Source organism: Eptatretus burgeri, chromosome 3, assembly GCF_056783735.1.
Source record: "Eptatretus burgeri isolate ZD-2024b chromosome 3, Ebu_testis_v1, whole genome shotgun sequence".
Taxonomy (NCBI): Eukaryota; Metazoa; Chordata; class Myxini; order Myxiniformes; family Myxinidae; genus Eptatretus; species Eptatretus burgeri.
Genome location: NC_140963.1, coordinates 23,562,286 through 23,577,512, shown reverse-complemented (window position 1 = coordinate 23,577,512; position 15,227 = coordinate 23,562,286). Strand labels below are relative to the sequence as shown.

Here is a 15,227-nt window from a genome sequence, read left to right as displayed (position 1 = left end):
CACAACGAAAGTCTTGGAGAAGTTCCTCAGCTCACCGAAATGGCAGCGACTCGTCCTGCAAACTCCCGACCAGGTGGACCGGTGCAAGTGGAGGGAAGGGACGTGTGTTACACAGCACACAATGGATCGCTACCAGTGAATGGACTATGTATCTGGATTAGATTCCTCTGAACCCCAATGGGAAGGATATATCTGGGGCTTGTCCATATAGAGGGTAAGTTTATTTACTATTAATCTCGTGGGGGGGGGGGGGGGACTACAGGAGCTATGAGAGCTGTTGAACCGTCCATGTGCAGTATATCCACTGCTGACGCCAGAATGTACAAACAGTAAATGGTTCAAAAAGTATTTTTAAACACACACAGCGCATGCACAAAGGGCCGCGTTTCGCATTCGTGCATTATTTTGAAAGTTTTGTGTTGGATGTTTCATGATTGGGGGGGGGGGGGTTATCTTTTTCATGTATCATGTGCAACACAGACATCAGTAGACATCGATGTACTTTTCCATGAATTGCAAGGACAGTAGGAGACAATGGACAAACGCATATGGTATACGGGATTTTAACTTGCATTCATCACTGCTGTCATTATCCGGTAGTTCAGGTGGGAACGCAAGTAGGCCAACCCGTGTTGTTGGGATGAGTCACACCATGGTAACAATTATTGTATATCACTCAGGCTAAATCCAATGTGAGATTATAATCCATTACCCAGTGTGTAATCTGGCCTCATTATCCTGGGTATGCATCACAGAGAACCAGCTTAATGTTGCTGTTTTTCTTTCCGCTATCCATGGTTCCCACTTTTCCCACACCCCTCTCCAATGAAATCCCAAAAGTCTGTAAACTGTGTCAAACTGCTTCACAACCATGAGTGAAAATCGGGAGAATCCTCCATTTGAAAAACAAGTTTTCCTCCAAACAGATGGTCACAAACTTCAATTGAATTATTGGTGTTTATTTATTTTATTGTTGTGCAGGCACTATGCGTGTGATCTTTCATGTGATGTGTCATATTAAGAGTAATAAAGTTTAGTTAATAATGTAGGGATGAGAGCATTTATGGCTGGGACACTATTATGGCAATAGCCAACATTGAATATCCGCAAGCGATTGGTGAGTTTAAATTTTGGAGCTCGTACACCTGAATTGAAGAAGGCAGGTACGCGGTGAAACAACCGATGTCCACGCCGGCCACATTAAAACATATAATGCACCTGTTCTGATCTTTATGGCAGGGGGGCATATGGCCACAACCACTGATAACCACTGGATAATCGTTTTGTAGCACATTGTTGTGGATTAACAGGAATGAATTGGAAGTTTGACCAAAGAATGGGGGAAAGTGTCAATTTATGTTCTTAAGGAGAGAACATGGCTCACAAAATAAGAAAGCATCACATGGAAGCCGTAGAGTACATTTTTCAGGTAGCAACATGGTAAAGGTACCCTTATGTGGACCTTTTTCACAAGCCGCTTCACTATCGGGATATCAACATCATGACATGGCACGACTAACACTCAACCCCATGCAGGTTGAGACGAAAACAATCTTCCAATTGTCCTGTTAGCTTCACCGTTGATCGTGTCTACCAAGCCTTATTCATGCACATGCTCAGGGTTTTGTATGAATTTTTATGGACACATTTTAGGGTATTGGTATAGGCCCCATGTCATGTTTGAAGGACATAATATAACAAGCCTATTTCTGGTTAACTACCTGACTTTCTCAGCGTGTTTGCTCTTTCTTCCAGTACCCTTAACATTGCATTTATGTTAATGTGTGATTTTAAGGACATGGTCTTTTTTTGGTATACAAAGTCGAGGCTTGTGGAAGAGCTAGAACACAGAACATATCAGAAGATGAAGAAGAAAATTTGATGCGGGACAGAGGTGGATACACCGACAGAAGGGTAGAGGGACGGTAGGAAGAAGAGTGGCCATGGGGAAGAATGAGGTGGAAGGAGTGGAGGATACAGTGGTCCGCTGAGGAGCTTTTTCCATCCCTGAAGATCGTCGAGCTTACCAAATTCAAACTGCGTTCAATAAACTGTTCTTCACCATTTGCAAAACCCCAATGATCGCTCCAATCCGAGGGCAAACTTGGCGGCGCAATGCGCGGGAGGCAATAGGTGGAAAAACGTCTTTATATTATAAAAAGGTTTGTTATAATGAAATACACAAGCAGAACCCAGACAGATCTGGCTTATGAGGGAGGGGGTGGTAAGGCACGGATTGAGAGGTAAGCCACGAGAAACCGAACTTGTGTACCCTCGGAAAATAATAAAGCCTAACCCCCTCATGGTACCATTTACCAGACTGGCATACATTGCACGAGCTCATTGGGGCTCCAGCACAATGATGGGGTCATACAGGTCAGCGCTGCATCGACAAAGTGTGGCTCAGGGAGCAATGGACCTATGGAAATGGATGTCTCTTCCCTGGAGGGCAAAGCAAGGCAGCAAGGTGATGTTGCCATGTGAAAAGCAAAACTCTGCCGTGTGGAGCACGGCCACGACCCTCGTGAACTCTGGGACCGCCCCCAAGCAGGGTCAGTCCCACAGGGCCATCCAGCCCTGTGGGACAGCCCTGAACAAAAGTGTTCTGCCTTCCTCCAGGGTTCCGCAGCATACCTCGTCACCATGGCTTGCGGAGCCAGCTGGTCAAACAGTTTGTAATGGTCATTCCTCCGAAAGGGCAAAGCGCTTTCCATTGTGTATTTGGCATTAAATGCCCGGTGCCACAAGCCCTCACCGGGCCTCGCCTGAGTTACGGGAGGTTTATCACAATAAACTTACCGTAAACTGTTTTAAAGTTAACACTCGCTACCTCCTCAGTGCACCTTTTACAATACAGCTTACTCTGAGAGTTTCCCTGTTTGCAAGAGCAATCTAACCTATGCAGACATATGGATTATACTATTCTTACCATAATGTAGCAATACACCCACACCCCCTCCATGAAACACAACCCCCTCCCCAGAACCTTTGGCTCTTCCTAAGGTTCTCTATCAGGAACCCAACATTCTGGCCTTAACCTAACCATTAATTCCTACAATCAAACACCTAATTTATTTTTTGTGTACATTTTCAAAGCATTTTTGTCAGGTCAGGTACATTTTTGTACAATGTTGTGTACATTTTTGTCAGGTCAGGTTCGATCTGTGACCTGCTACAGGTACCATGTAAACCTGTACTAACCTGTTCCATGGTCGGGTTGTCGGCGACTAAACCGTCTCCCCCACCAGGTTTTCTGGTGAGGAGGGTGTTTGGATATGGACACCCAGCAGGATTAAAAACAAAACCTGTCAAAGGGCGGAGGAGCTCCTTGTGAGCCAACGGCCATCCATATCTAGTGCCCAACTGTGTCTGCGGACGTCCTCCTGCAGTTGGGTTACTTCTTATTAGGAGGTTGGTGGCAGGATTTGCACTCCAGCCACCGTAAAACGCTTCATTCCGCAAAACGCAAAAACGCAAAAAAATCTGAAAACCCACTCCGTGGGAGTACCTCCTGTGCAGCTTCCCTTCGCAGGGCAGCTCACCGGATGATGGGATTGGGGCAAAGCCTTCGGGACCCCCAATCTTTGATAGGAGGGAAACCACGGGGTAACATCCCTGGGTCAGATTGCGGGAGAGTGTGTCGGAGTGGTGCTGAGGTGTCGTCCACCAGACGGCGGTCTCCTTGGGTTAACCTGAGGCGGTCCCTTCGGGTGGGTGCCTGGAATGTCCTATCCCTAAGAGAGGATGATCACCTGTCTCTGTTATCATCTGAGCTCAAGCGTTTGGACATCGGGATTGCAGCTCTCTCTGAGGTTCGGAGACCGGATTGCGGCGAGATAATGGTGGGTGGTTACACCTACTATTGGTCTGGTCGCTCTGATGGTTACCATACCCAAGGAGTTGCTGTAGCTGTGTCCAATAAGCTGACCCCAATGATAATTGAGGTAACACCGGTCAACGAGCGTATTATGAGATTAAGGATTCGTCACTCCTTAGGTGTCATTTCCCTGGTCTCTATTTATGCTCCGACTGAGGCGAGTGATCTTACCGTGAAGGATGCATTCTACGCCACACTCGAGTCTGTGGTTGATCAGTGCCCCAGACGAGATACACTTCTAGTCTTGGGGGATTTCAATGCATCGACTGGAACTGATAGGGATTGTTATGAGGTGTGTGTTGGTCCCCATGGGTCAGGAACTATGAACCAGAATAGCACTAAGTTCCTTGACTTTGCAAGAAGTCATGGACTTAGGGTGGCTGGTTCATGGTTTCAGCGCCCGCAAGCTCATCGCTGGACTTGGTATTCCAACGCTGGCGGTGTGGCAAAGGAGATTGACCATGTCCTCATTGACGGTCGTTGGAGGATGATCCAGAACTGCAGGGTCTACCGGAGTGCTCAGTTCCTCAATACTGACCACAGGCTTGTTGTAGCAACTCTAAAGCTGCACCTTAAATCCTGGAGAATGGTACCATCCCAGCCTAGGCTGGATGTTGCCAAGCTCAGGGATGAGAGAGTAGCTGAGGAGTTTGCGAACAGGCTGAGTGGACACTTGGGGGGTCTGGGTGCTTTGGGGGGTCCTGAAGAGTTGTGGAGCACCTTCAAGACCACCGTCCTTGATGTTGCCGGTGGATGCCTTGGAGTTCACCGCAGGGCAAAGAAGAATTTTGTCTCTCAAGGGACACTGGATACCATTGACCAGAGTCGCAGGGCCAGGCTGAATGGCAGAGCTGAGCTGTTCAGGGAGCTGAGGCGTAAAACTGTACGTGCACTGAGGGTGGACAAGGAGGCCTATGTGCGAGGAATCTGTGAGGGGGTAGAGCATCACCTGTGGACAGGTGATTCTCGTCCCGCTTACAGGGGAATTCGCGCATTACGTTCATCCAAGCCCATCCCTCGGAGCACTGCAGTTCGAGCAGAGAGTGGTAGGCTCTTGACAGAGGAGTCTGAAGTGAAGGCCCGCTGGGCCGGTTACTTTGAGCGGTTGTACCAGGCTGATCCCCCAGCTGTCGAGTTGGACGTCAAGGGTGTTACAATCCCTGTTGCTGACCCTCGAATCAACTGTGGTCCACCATCGCTTGTGGAAACACGGGCTGCGGTGAACCAGTTGAAACGGGGCAAAGCTCCAGGGATCTGTGGCATCCATGCTGAACTTCTCAAGGCTGGTGGAAATGCTGCACTCGCGTCGTTGCATGCAGTTTTGTGCTCTGCCTGGAACACAGGCATCATCCCAACTGACTGGAAGAGGGGCCTTGTTGTCCCTCTCTGGAAAGGGAAGGGTGATCGCCAAGACTGCAACAACTACCGAGGGGTGACGCTGCTCTCAGTGCCGGGCAAGGTCTTTGCTCGGATAATTCTTGATAGGGTTCGCCACCATCTGCTTGAGCACCAGCGTCCAGAGCAGTCAGGCTTTACACCAAAGAGGTCAACGATTGACCGTATCCTTGCTCTTCGTGTCCTCACTGAACGCAGACGAGAGTTTCGGCAGGGGCTGCTTGCAGCCTATGTTGATCTCTGTAAAGCGTTCGATTCAGTGAATCGGGATGTCCTCTGGAGGATTCTTGGTCTTCGTGGGGTGCCACCGAAACTGATCGATCTGATGTCTGAACTCTACTCTGGTACTGAGAGTGCTGTGAAGTGTGGTGGTACCGCCTCTGACTTATTTCCAGTTGTTACTGGAGTTCGTCAGGGATGTGTACTTGCCCCCACACTTTTCAGCACTTGTATGGACTGGATTTTTGGGAGGATGTCGGAGAGATCAAGTTGCGGTGCATCGTTTGGCAATGTCAAGATCTCGGACCTTGATTTTGCAGATGATGCAGTCATCTTTGCGGAGACTTTAGACATCCTCTTGGGGGCCCTCGAGGTGCTGAATGAGGAGTCGGAGCCGTTGGGATTACGGATTTCTTGGGTCAAAACAAAGATCCAGGCTTTCGGTGACATCTTGGATGCTGCTGTCCTGTCTGTGTCTGTTTGTGGTGAGGATGTTGAGGTCGTGGATAGATTCACTTACCTTGGCAGTGATATTCATGTCTCCGCAGGTTGTGAGCCGGAGGTCAATAGACGTCTGGGTCGGGCCTGGGGAGTCATGGATTCACTGGATCATGGGGTGTGGCGCTGCCGGTACCTGTGCGGGAGGACGAAAGTCCGAGTCTTCAGGTCCTTGGTACTTCCAGTCTTGCTCTATGGGTGCGAGACTTGGACTTTGACCAAGGATCTGAGACGGAGACTTAATTCCTTTGGTACCAGGTCTCTTCGGAGAATCCTTGGCTATCGCTGGTCGGATTTTGTGTCCAACGAGCGGTTGCTGAGAGAGACTCGGATGAGATTTGTTACCTGCATAGTCCGTGAGCGTCAGCTGCGGCTGTATGGACATGTGGCTCGTTTTCCTGACGCTGATCCTGCTCACCAGATTCTCTCAGCGAGGGAGTCTCATGAGTGGAGGAGGCCAGTGGGCCGACCACGTGCCTCATGGTTGCAGCAGGTTGACCATAATCTCAAGGAGATGGGGATGGGCCTGGCATCTGCCTGGGGGATGGCCAGACGGAGGCCCCTGGAGTACCGGCGGAAAGTGGACGCAGCGACGCGCTGTTCTGGCACATGCTCCCATACCTGACCTTTCAAAGCTCGTATGAGAGTTAAATTATCCATTAAATTGGAGGGGTTGAGAGAGGTGAACCACAGCTACCTGACATCGTCTTCTTACCGTACTATCTTCATTTGTTTCAAAAATACTCACAAAATGTAAAATAATTTGATATCCACAAAGTTATTCAATTTTCAACCCTACATTGTCCATGATGGTGTCCTTTGAGTGGGGAGAGAAGGTGGCAAAACCACAAATGCAAGCAGGTCTATCTTCAATGACAACTTAACCTGACCAATTCTAAAATCCCATCTCATTGGCCATGTCCCCCAAGTGTATGTCACTTGCTCCAGCTGTCAGTTGAGCCCAAATACCCAATCCAATTTCACAGCTCTCTGCCCTCCATGGCACATCTCAAGTCTCATGGGACCAAGTGTAACATTCCCTTGTACGTAATAACAATAAACATTTCCAAAACCACTCTTCATTAATCATCCTTGCAAGGCCATGGCATACAATTACCCAGAGGTGTGGTTTCAAACCAGTAATGGGGAGGTCCTATAACGTGGTGGTGTGGGTGTAGCAGTTTGTGGGTGTCCACAGTAAAACAGTCTCCAAATCAATGATTTCCTTGGGCCCTTCCATTGACTTATCACACCCCAACGCCACATCAGCTTCTATCACTGTAAACCCCACCGGAGGGTCACCCATATGGCACTCCTTGGCCTCCACATGGTCCCCAGGGGTCCTCCGCCCCATGGCCGACCGATCCGACCCTCTTCCCAGTGGGTTCTCCACTCCCAGTTGCACGCTGGCCTACTGGGGGTGAGACATGGTGAGGGGCCGCAGTCCTTTCTCTCTCCAAGAGCCTCATCACCTGTGGACCCACACACTTCCCCACCCACAAACCTTACATACAATGATCCCTCCACAGCTGCCAGCCATTCTACCTAGACCTGCAGTACATGCTATATGTGTTCCCAGCTGCAATGGTCTGCATTCACTGGAACAATCACCATTGAAAATAAATTCTTTATTCACAAATACCACGTAAACATTTTTAACCCTTTTACCCATCTCTCTCTTCCATGTCGGATGCATCTGATCCACATGCTTGGCTCTTGCCCATCTGCTTGACCACTGTTGTCTGTCACCCATACCAATTCCCCAACACAGATGCTTTGCTTTGGTGGTATGCTGGTCTGCACACCCCCAAAGCAAAGCATGGTGAGTAGTGAGAGTGGGGAAACCCCCTGAAGAGGGACACACTGAGCCAAGAGTCCACCAATGAGAATGGTGGAGAGGGGGGAGACAGTCTGGGGAGAAGAATGTCTTGAGTTGGCTGCCCAGTCTGCTTGAGCCGAGGGAGAGTCGAAAGCTGAGCCTCAGCAGTTATGTGCCCTTATGTCTTTCACTTTCATTATTTTACGTTCACTTTCGTTCTTACACACCTTTCACTTTTATTTCCTCTCACATCTTTCACTTTCTGCTCCTGCACGCCTTCGCCTTTCCTTCCATTTGCTGCGCTCGAGTAATCTGGCTTCATCGCCTTTGCCTCGTCGACGTCAAGCGCTCCTGCCAAAACCCGCGCCCGAATTCGTGTTGCAAAAGTTACATCACCAGGCATGTGGAGAGGCATGGCATGTTGGCAGTACAGAAAGAGGAACCAGAGTGGAGTGTGTGTGGGGGGGGGGGGTCCAGATCAGTGGAACATTTGTCTCAGAACTATTGGGTGGCGTTAGCTCAACCAAGTTAGCGCAAGGTGTGCAGGGGCTCGACACATCCTAATATTATTCTTTCTCTCTCTCCATCTTACCCTTGCCCTTCTTTCTCTTCCATGCCGGATGCATGCATGATTGGCACCAATGTTAGTGTTGGAGTGCTAAGTGACTTTACAAGGCATCCAATGACACAAATGTTCGCTTAGGAGATAAGTTGGAATGTATACCTGCTCTGTAAATACTTGCTTGTGAATTTGATTGTAAATACGTGTATTGGTTTGTAAAACACTGGTTATCACGAATTTGTATCCTGACTTCTCCTGTCTGTTTCGATGGCGATGCAAGGCAACTGAGGAGTTGATTGCCCAGATTTAGAATAGCTTGTAGATCGTGAGACGTAGCAGGTAATGTTGGTTCACTCGGCCGGTGATTAACATCCATGAAGTGTGGCTGTTGGCATGATACTCTATCCATGACGATCATCTCACCGGTAACAGTAAGGAGATGTTGGGCATTGAGAGCCGGCCAGAGATGAGCTGCACAAACAGTGTTTGTGGTCACATTGGAGTTATCCAGAGGCGACGTCCATCACAATATGTTTTATGGAGGACACTTCCATTTCAACTGGGGCTGCTCCTCGTCTTTCTTTCCCTGATACTGTCAAGGAAACATCGCCTTAGATAATCAAACTTTCACATTATTGCAGTCAATCTCAGGGTATCCTTTGTCACATTGTAGATGAGCATCAAAACTTTAGTTTTTCTTCATCCAATGTCTGAATGTCTGGTTTTGCTCCTGTTTCGCTAAATTGTGATTGTCCAGCTCCAGCTCCTGCTCCTGACTACATGCAATGTGTCGAGTCATTAGTGGGATCTCAGTATGGTCCCTTCCTCTTCTAATTCTCACCTCTTTCCTATTTCAAAATCCTTCCTTTTACCTCACAGAAAGTTGTTCTCCAGTGTTTTCACACTTCAGAACCAACTTGCTCCCAGCCAACTGTACACAACTTCAGTTTCAAGCTTTAAAAGTTATACACATGAACAAGTCTCAGGGTTCACATGTTCCACCCTCAATGATTGATTTTTTTTGTCTCTCTCTCTCTCTCTCTCTCTCTCTCTCTCTCTCTCTCTCTCTCTCTCTCTCTCTCTCTCTCTCTCTCTCTCTCTGTCTCTCTCTCTCTCTCTCTCTCTCTCTCTCTCTCTCTCTCTCTCTCTCTCTCTCTCTCTCTCTCTCTCTCTCTCTCTCTCTCTCTCTCTCTCTCTCTCTCTCTCTCTCTCTCTCTCTCTCTCTCTCTCTCTCTCTCTCTCTCTCTCTCTCTCTCTCTCTCTCTCTCTCTCTCTCTCTCTCTCTCTCTCTCTCTCTCTCTCTCTCTCTCTCTCTCTCTCTCTCTCTCTCTCTCTCTCTCTCTCTCTCTCTCTCTCTCTCTCTCTCTCTCTCTCTCTCTCTCTCTCTCTCTCTCTCTCTCTCTCTCTCTCTCTCTCTCTCTCTCTCTCTCTCTCTCTCTCTCTCTCTCTCTCTCTCTCTCTCTCTCTGTCTCTCTCTCTCTCTCTCTCTCGTTCTCTCGTTTTCTCTCTCTACCATAAGGTTGACAGGATCATTAGCTGTTGAATCATGTCAATAACAATAAATGGTTTCGATGTAGTAGTTTGATATTTTTGTTTATCAGAACATTCTGATTTTGGATCACTTGCTTGAATAGCATGGTGTATCATGTCTTTCAAGATTGTCAAGCATTTTCCCTATGTGCATATTATGTTTATTTGTCCCTTTTCATGACATGCAGGTGAGTACCCTTCAGCAACAAAACAAGGTGTTAGAAGCACAATGGTTTGCACTTCAACAAAAAGTGCCTGCAGATGTTGGTGTTGAAAAAGGTTTTCAAAAGTACATTGACGTCTTGCAACAACAATTGAACACCTTACATGACAAAAAGTCTCAGCTCCAGTCTCACTTGCTGCAGACTCGAGAGTCGGTGCAAGCCAACAAAGGGAGGTGAGCAATTCATGTTCTGAATTATTCGTGTTGGTGAGGCAACAATGTGAACCATTAATGCATATCTTGTAGCTTGTGTTCTACTCCTGGCTCTGGGGCGGTGTTTGTGTACATGACTCTTTTAGAGCGTCACCCAAATTTTTTGGGTTCTATATGCCAAGACCTTCAAAAGAAGTTTGGGTAACACCTCCAGATCAAGTACGTTTTCTCTGTAGGGTCCATCTTGGATTCGTAGTTGGCTACCAGCAAACCATAATTGAACCAAAATGCCCGTATAGGGTTTAGATGGAACATATCATTATTTAGCACACATAAATTATTAATTTTGATTTATTTCAATTACTTATGCATTGCTTAACACATCTTAGCATGATTTATTCTCTTAAAACTTGGTTCAAAGTAGAAAATGACCATATTTTACGTAATTTTAGTCAAAAATAGTTTTCAACTTGAAAGTAGCTCAAAGTTTGATGGTCTCTGAATGACTTAATATTGTAAGTAGAGCAATAAAATTTGGCCAAAAGTTTCATTATTAAGTTCTCTGAGCAATTCAATTTTCATATTATCACAATTGGGCTATGTGTGATGACCATAGAGCTCATTGTAAACCAAAGTCACCCCTACCCCCAAATGGCCACTTTTACGGAATTTCATTAAATGATGATATCTCCTCAACTAAACGGCATGTTAAGTTGATTTTTTGTACTAAATATAGGTTATTGACCCCAAGGAATTCATTGATAAAATTTTTGTAGTTGATCTACTCAGCATAATTCCAAAATTGCTGCCAAAATATTGAAAAAAGCTCATTGTAAACCAAAGTCACCCCTACCCCCAAATGGCCACTTTTACGGTATTTCATCAAATGATGATATCTACTCAACTAAATGGCATGGGAAGTTGATTTTTGATACTATATATATGTTTTTGACCCCAAGAAATTCATTGATAACATTTTTGGAGTTTTTGTCGTTGATCTACTTGGCATAATTCCAAAATTGCTGCCAAAATATTGAAAAAAGGTCATTGTAAACCAAAATCACCCTTACCCCAAATAGCCACTTTTACGGTATTTCATCAAACTAGTGCATGCCCATAGGTGCGTGCCCATAGGTGTGTGCCCGTAGGTGCAAACAAAACAAAACAAAAAACTTTCAAACCGCATAAAAACAACTTTCAAACTGCGGGCCAGAAACAACAACCACACAGGCCGTTCCTTCGCTCTCGTAAACGACGATTGGATTGCGGCATTGTTTTTAATAAAATCGAGAAAGTACAGAAATCGAGAAAGAAAGAATACAGTAAGTCGATAAATCAAGAAAAAAATCGAGAAAGAATACAGTAATCGTCACTGACTGGATTGGGGTATTGGGTTTAAGAAAATCGAGAAAGAAATTGAGAAAGTACAGAAATCGAGAAAGAAAGAATCGAGAAAGAATACAGTAATCGTCACTCTCCGGAAGTGAAGTCCTCACTGTCCGGAAGTTCGCATATGGCAGTTACGATTATTCGCAATTTATTCTTAATGGCCAATTATTCAATTAGCGCCAACGTATTTTGCCTTTTCCCAATGTCATTGCAAGGAAAAACACAAAGAGAAGAGGAAAGAGGAGAAAAAAAACGTACAAAAAATAATTTACTTCCTGCTTCGGAGCATACCAGCTAACTCTGATGTTCCCCAAATTTATTCACCGTCTAATATGAAAACGATCATAACTTGGGGGCATTGTGTTTATCCATAAATGCGCATAAGAAATCGAGAAATTATTAGAATACACGAAAAAAAACGTGCAAAAAAAATAATTCACTTCCTGGTTCGGAGCATACCAGCACTCTGATCTTACCGAAATTTATACACAGTCTAATAGGAAAATGATCATAACTTGGGCCATTATGTTTATCTATAAATGCGCATAAGAAATCGAGAAATTATTAGAATACACGAAGTCATCACTCTCCGGAAGCCCGTACGTTGTAACCTGTAATGGGGAACGCGGCTGAGCTTCCCTTCACCATCGGCCACGCCCACGCAACAACGTGTCTTGCGTTGTCTTGGTAAATAAATGGCCATAACTTGCGAAGCACTTGTCCGATTAATATCAAACCTTGAAAAGGCACATCCTCAGGTCCCCAGCAATATATCTGGCAAGTTTCAATTAGATCGGACCAGAGGTTGTCTAGAAACAGCGGTCACACACACACATACACACACAAACACACACACACACACACACACACACACACACACACACACACACACACACACACACACACACACACATTGCTGGAATTATAGATAGATGATATCTACTCAACTAAATGGCATGGGAAGTTCATTTTTGAGACAAAAAATAGGTTTTTGACCACAAGAAATTCATTCGTTACATTTTTGGAGTTTTTGGAGTCTATCTACTTTTTAATAATTCCAAAATTGCTGCCAAAATATTGAAAATTCAGAATGCAGAACAATATTCAAGATGAAACTCTAACTTAATATACTTCCCACTCCCTCTAGCCTATCTATTAAAACAAGTCAAAAGCAATATCAGCTTAAAAAAATACAAAAATGTTACCAATGAATTCCTTGGGGTCAATAACCTATATTTAGTATAAAAAATCCACTTTCCATGGCATTCAATTTAGGAGATAACATCATTTGATGAAATACCGCAAAAGTGGCCATTTGGAGGTAGGGGTGACTTTGGTTTACAATGAGATCTGTGGTCATCACACATCGCCCAATTGTGAGAAAATGAAAATTGAATTGCTCAGAGAACTTAATAATGAAACTTTTGGCCAAATTTTATAGCTCTACTTACAATATTAAGTCATTCAGAGACCATCAGACTTTGAGCTACTTTCTAGATGAAAGCTTTTTTTGACTAAAATTATGTAAAATATGGTCATTTTCTACTGTGAACCAAGTTTTAAGAGAATAAATCATGCGAAAATGTGTTAAGCAATGCATAAGTAATTAAAGTAAATCAAAATTAATAATTTATTGATGTTTACTAATGATTTATTCCATCTAAACCCAATATGGGCATTTTGGTTCAATTATAGTTTGCTGGTAGCCAACTGCAAATCCAAGATGGACCCTTCAGAGAAAATGTACTTTATCTGGAGGTGTTACCCAAACCTTTTTTGAAGGTCTTGGCATATAGAACAAAAAAAAATTGGGTGACGCTCTAAAAGAGTCATGTACACAAACACCCCCCCCCCCCCCCAGAGCCGATACCATTCCTGTCCGGTAACTCTTGAAACGAGAGAGTTCATGGAACACGATACCACATGCAGTTTTACTTCAATTTCAATAAAATAATGATTTTAACAACCGTTAAAAAAAATCTGAAAGTTTAGTGCTGTTGAAGTAGTTCAGAAGCACTTCTGCCACCACCCTAAGACACCCTTCCTTATCAACCACTCCAATGAACCTTTATTTAAATTGAAGTACTGCAAAGCTGGAGGTTCTTGGAAGTATTATAACAGATAATCTGTGTACTTCAGTTTTCAAGCATGTGCAGTTATTAAATTTAAATAAAATATAGATTGTAAAAGTCATATAAATAATTTAATTTTAGAATTTACTGCCATTTTCCAGTGACTATTCCATCACCTTATCTAACATTAGTTGTTCATGCCTGTTATTTGTGTACTTTATAACGTCCTTAAAAACATTAAGTTTCCTGTTTGTAATGATTTTCAATTTCATTTGACTGCCAGGCAGGCAGACAGTAAAAAAGAATCTCTCTCTCTCTCTCTCTCTCTCTCTCTCTCTCTCTCTCTCTCTCTCTCTCTCTCTCTCTCTCTCTCTCTCTCTCTCTCTCTCTCTCTCTCTCTCTCTCTCCCTCTCTCCCTCTCTCCCTCTCTCCCTCTCTCCCTCTCTCCCTCTCTCCCTCTCTCCCTCTCTCCCTCTCTCCCTCTCTCCCTCTCTCCCTCTCTCCCTCTCTCCCTCTCTCCCTCTCTCCCTCTCTCCCTCTCTCCCTCTCTCCCTCTCTCCCTCTCTCCCTCTCTCCCTCTCTCCCTCTCTCCCTCTCTGTCTCTCTGTCTTATTGATAATAAACTAAACTGGAAGTGTTATACAGGGAAAGTAATTTTGAGATGTAATCGACGTATGTACTTTTTAAGGTGTATGAAATGTTTTCATGTTCATAAGGATATTATTATTAGTTTAATAAAGCTGTAATCCAATCTGTTGTAACATTTTGTCATATTTTATGGTTTTCCACACTATCTCAAGATAACAGAAGGAAATGATAGAGAATAGTGAGGACAGCTAGTAAAGTGATTTGTCAGGATGTTAAATATTTAGAAGTTTTTTGTGAGAATGCTATTGATAGAAAATGTTAGATTATAATTATTATTGACGATCTGAATCACCCTCTCCATTCTTGTGGAGTTTTTCATCGGTCAGGATGAATTCGACTTCCACGGGTTAAAACCAATAGATTGAGAAATTATTTTTCGCTTTGTGTTTATGAGGCAACTAGCTGAAGTACCCGGGAATACCCGGGAAATTTGCCCTATTTTGTGCCCACTAAGCGATACTCACCGTTCGCAGCCATGCTCCCAGCCCGTCAACAGGACTCCTGCACCCCTCCAAACGGGTTTCGAGCCCACATTCGCACCAACAGCAATGCGACCTCCATTTTTGTCAATTTGACTAACCCACTAACTCACATTACTCTGACCCCGGGGTCATTTGGGTGGGAATCACTCCTCCCCCCAATCACTCATTGCACCATGCATACCACATTCGCTCCATACACACAGGCCCGCTGGCCCTCATTCACTCCATACACACAGGCCCGCTGGCCCTCACTCACTCACATCATTTATCTTCCCTTTATCAATTGTCTCCCGAACCCCCTTTATGGCTTGCCTGGCTCTTTCATGAGCAGATCGATCAGCAGTTAGCTGTTGCCGTGCG

The 15,227-nt window shown here is 44.9% G+C and overlaps 1 protein-coding gene across 3 annotated transcripts in view; it reads left to right on the top strand.

Moving 5' to 3' along the window:
- Positions 1-15,227, top strand: part of LOC147029554 (keratin, type II cytoskeletal 8-like) — a 67,823-nt gene that overhangs the window by 31,654 nt on the left and 20,942 nt on the right. For 2 of the 3 annotated variants that reach the window (XM_085872703.1, XM_085872702.1), the window contains exon 2: positions 10,089-10,297. In XM_085872703.1, the coding sequence (XP_085728829.1) occupies positions 10,089-10,297 (209 nt within the window). The remainder of the gene's footprint in view (positions 1-10,088; positions 10,298-15,227) is intronic. The other variant, XM_085872701.1, reaches the window with a different exon arrangement.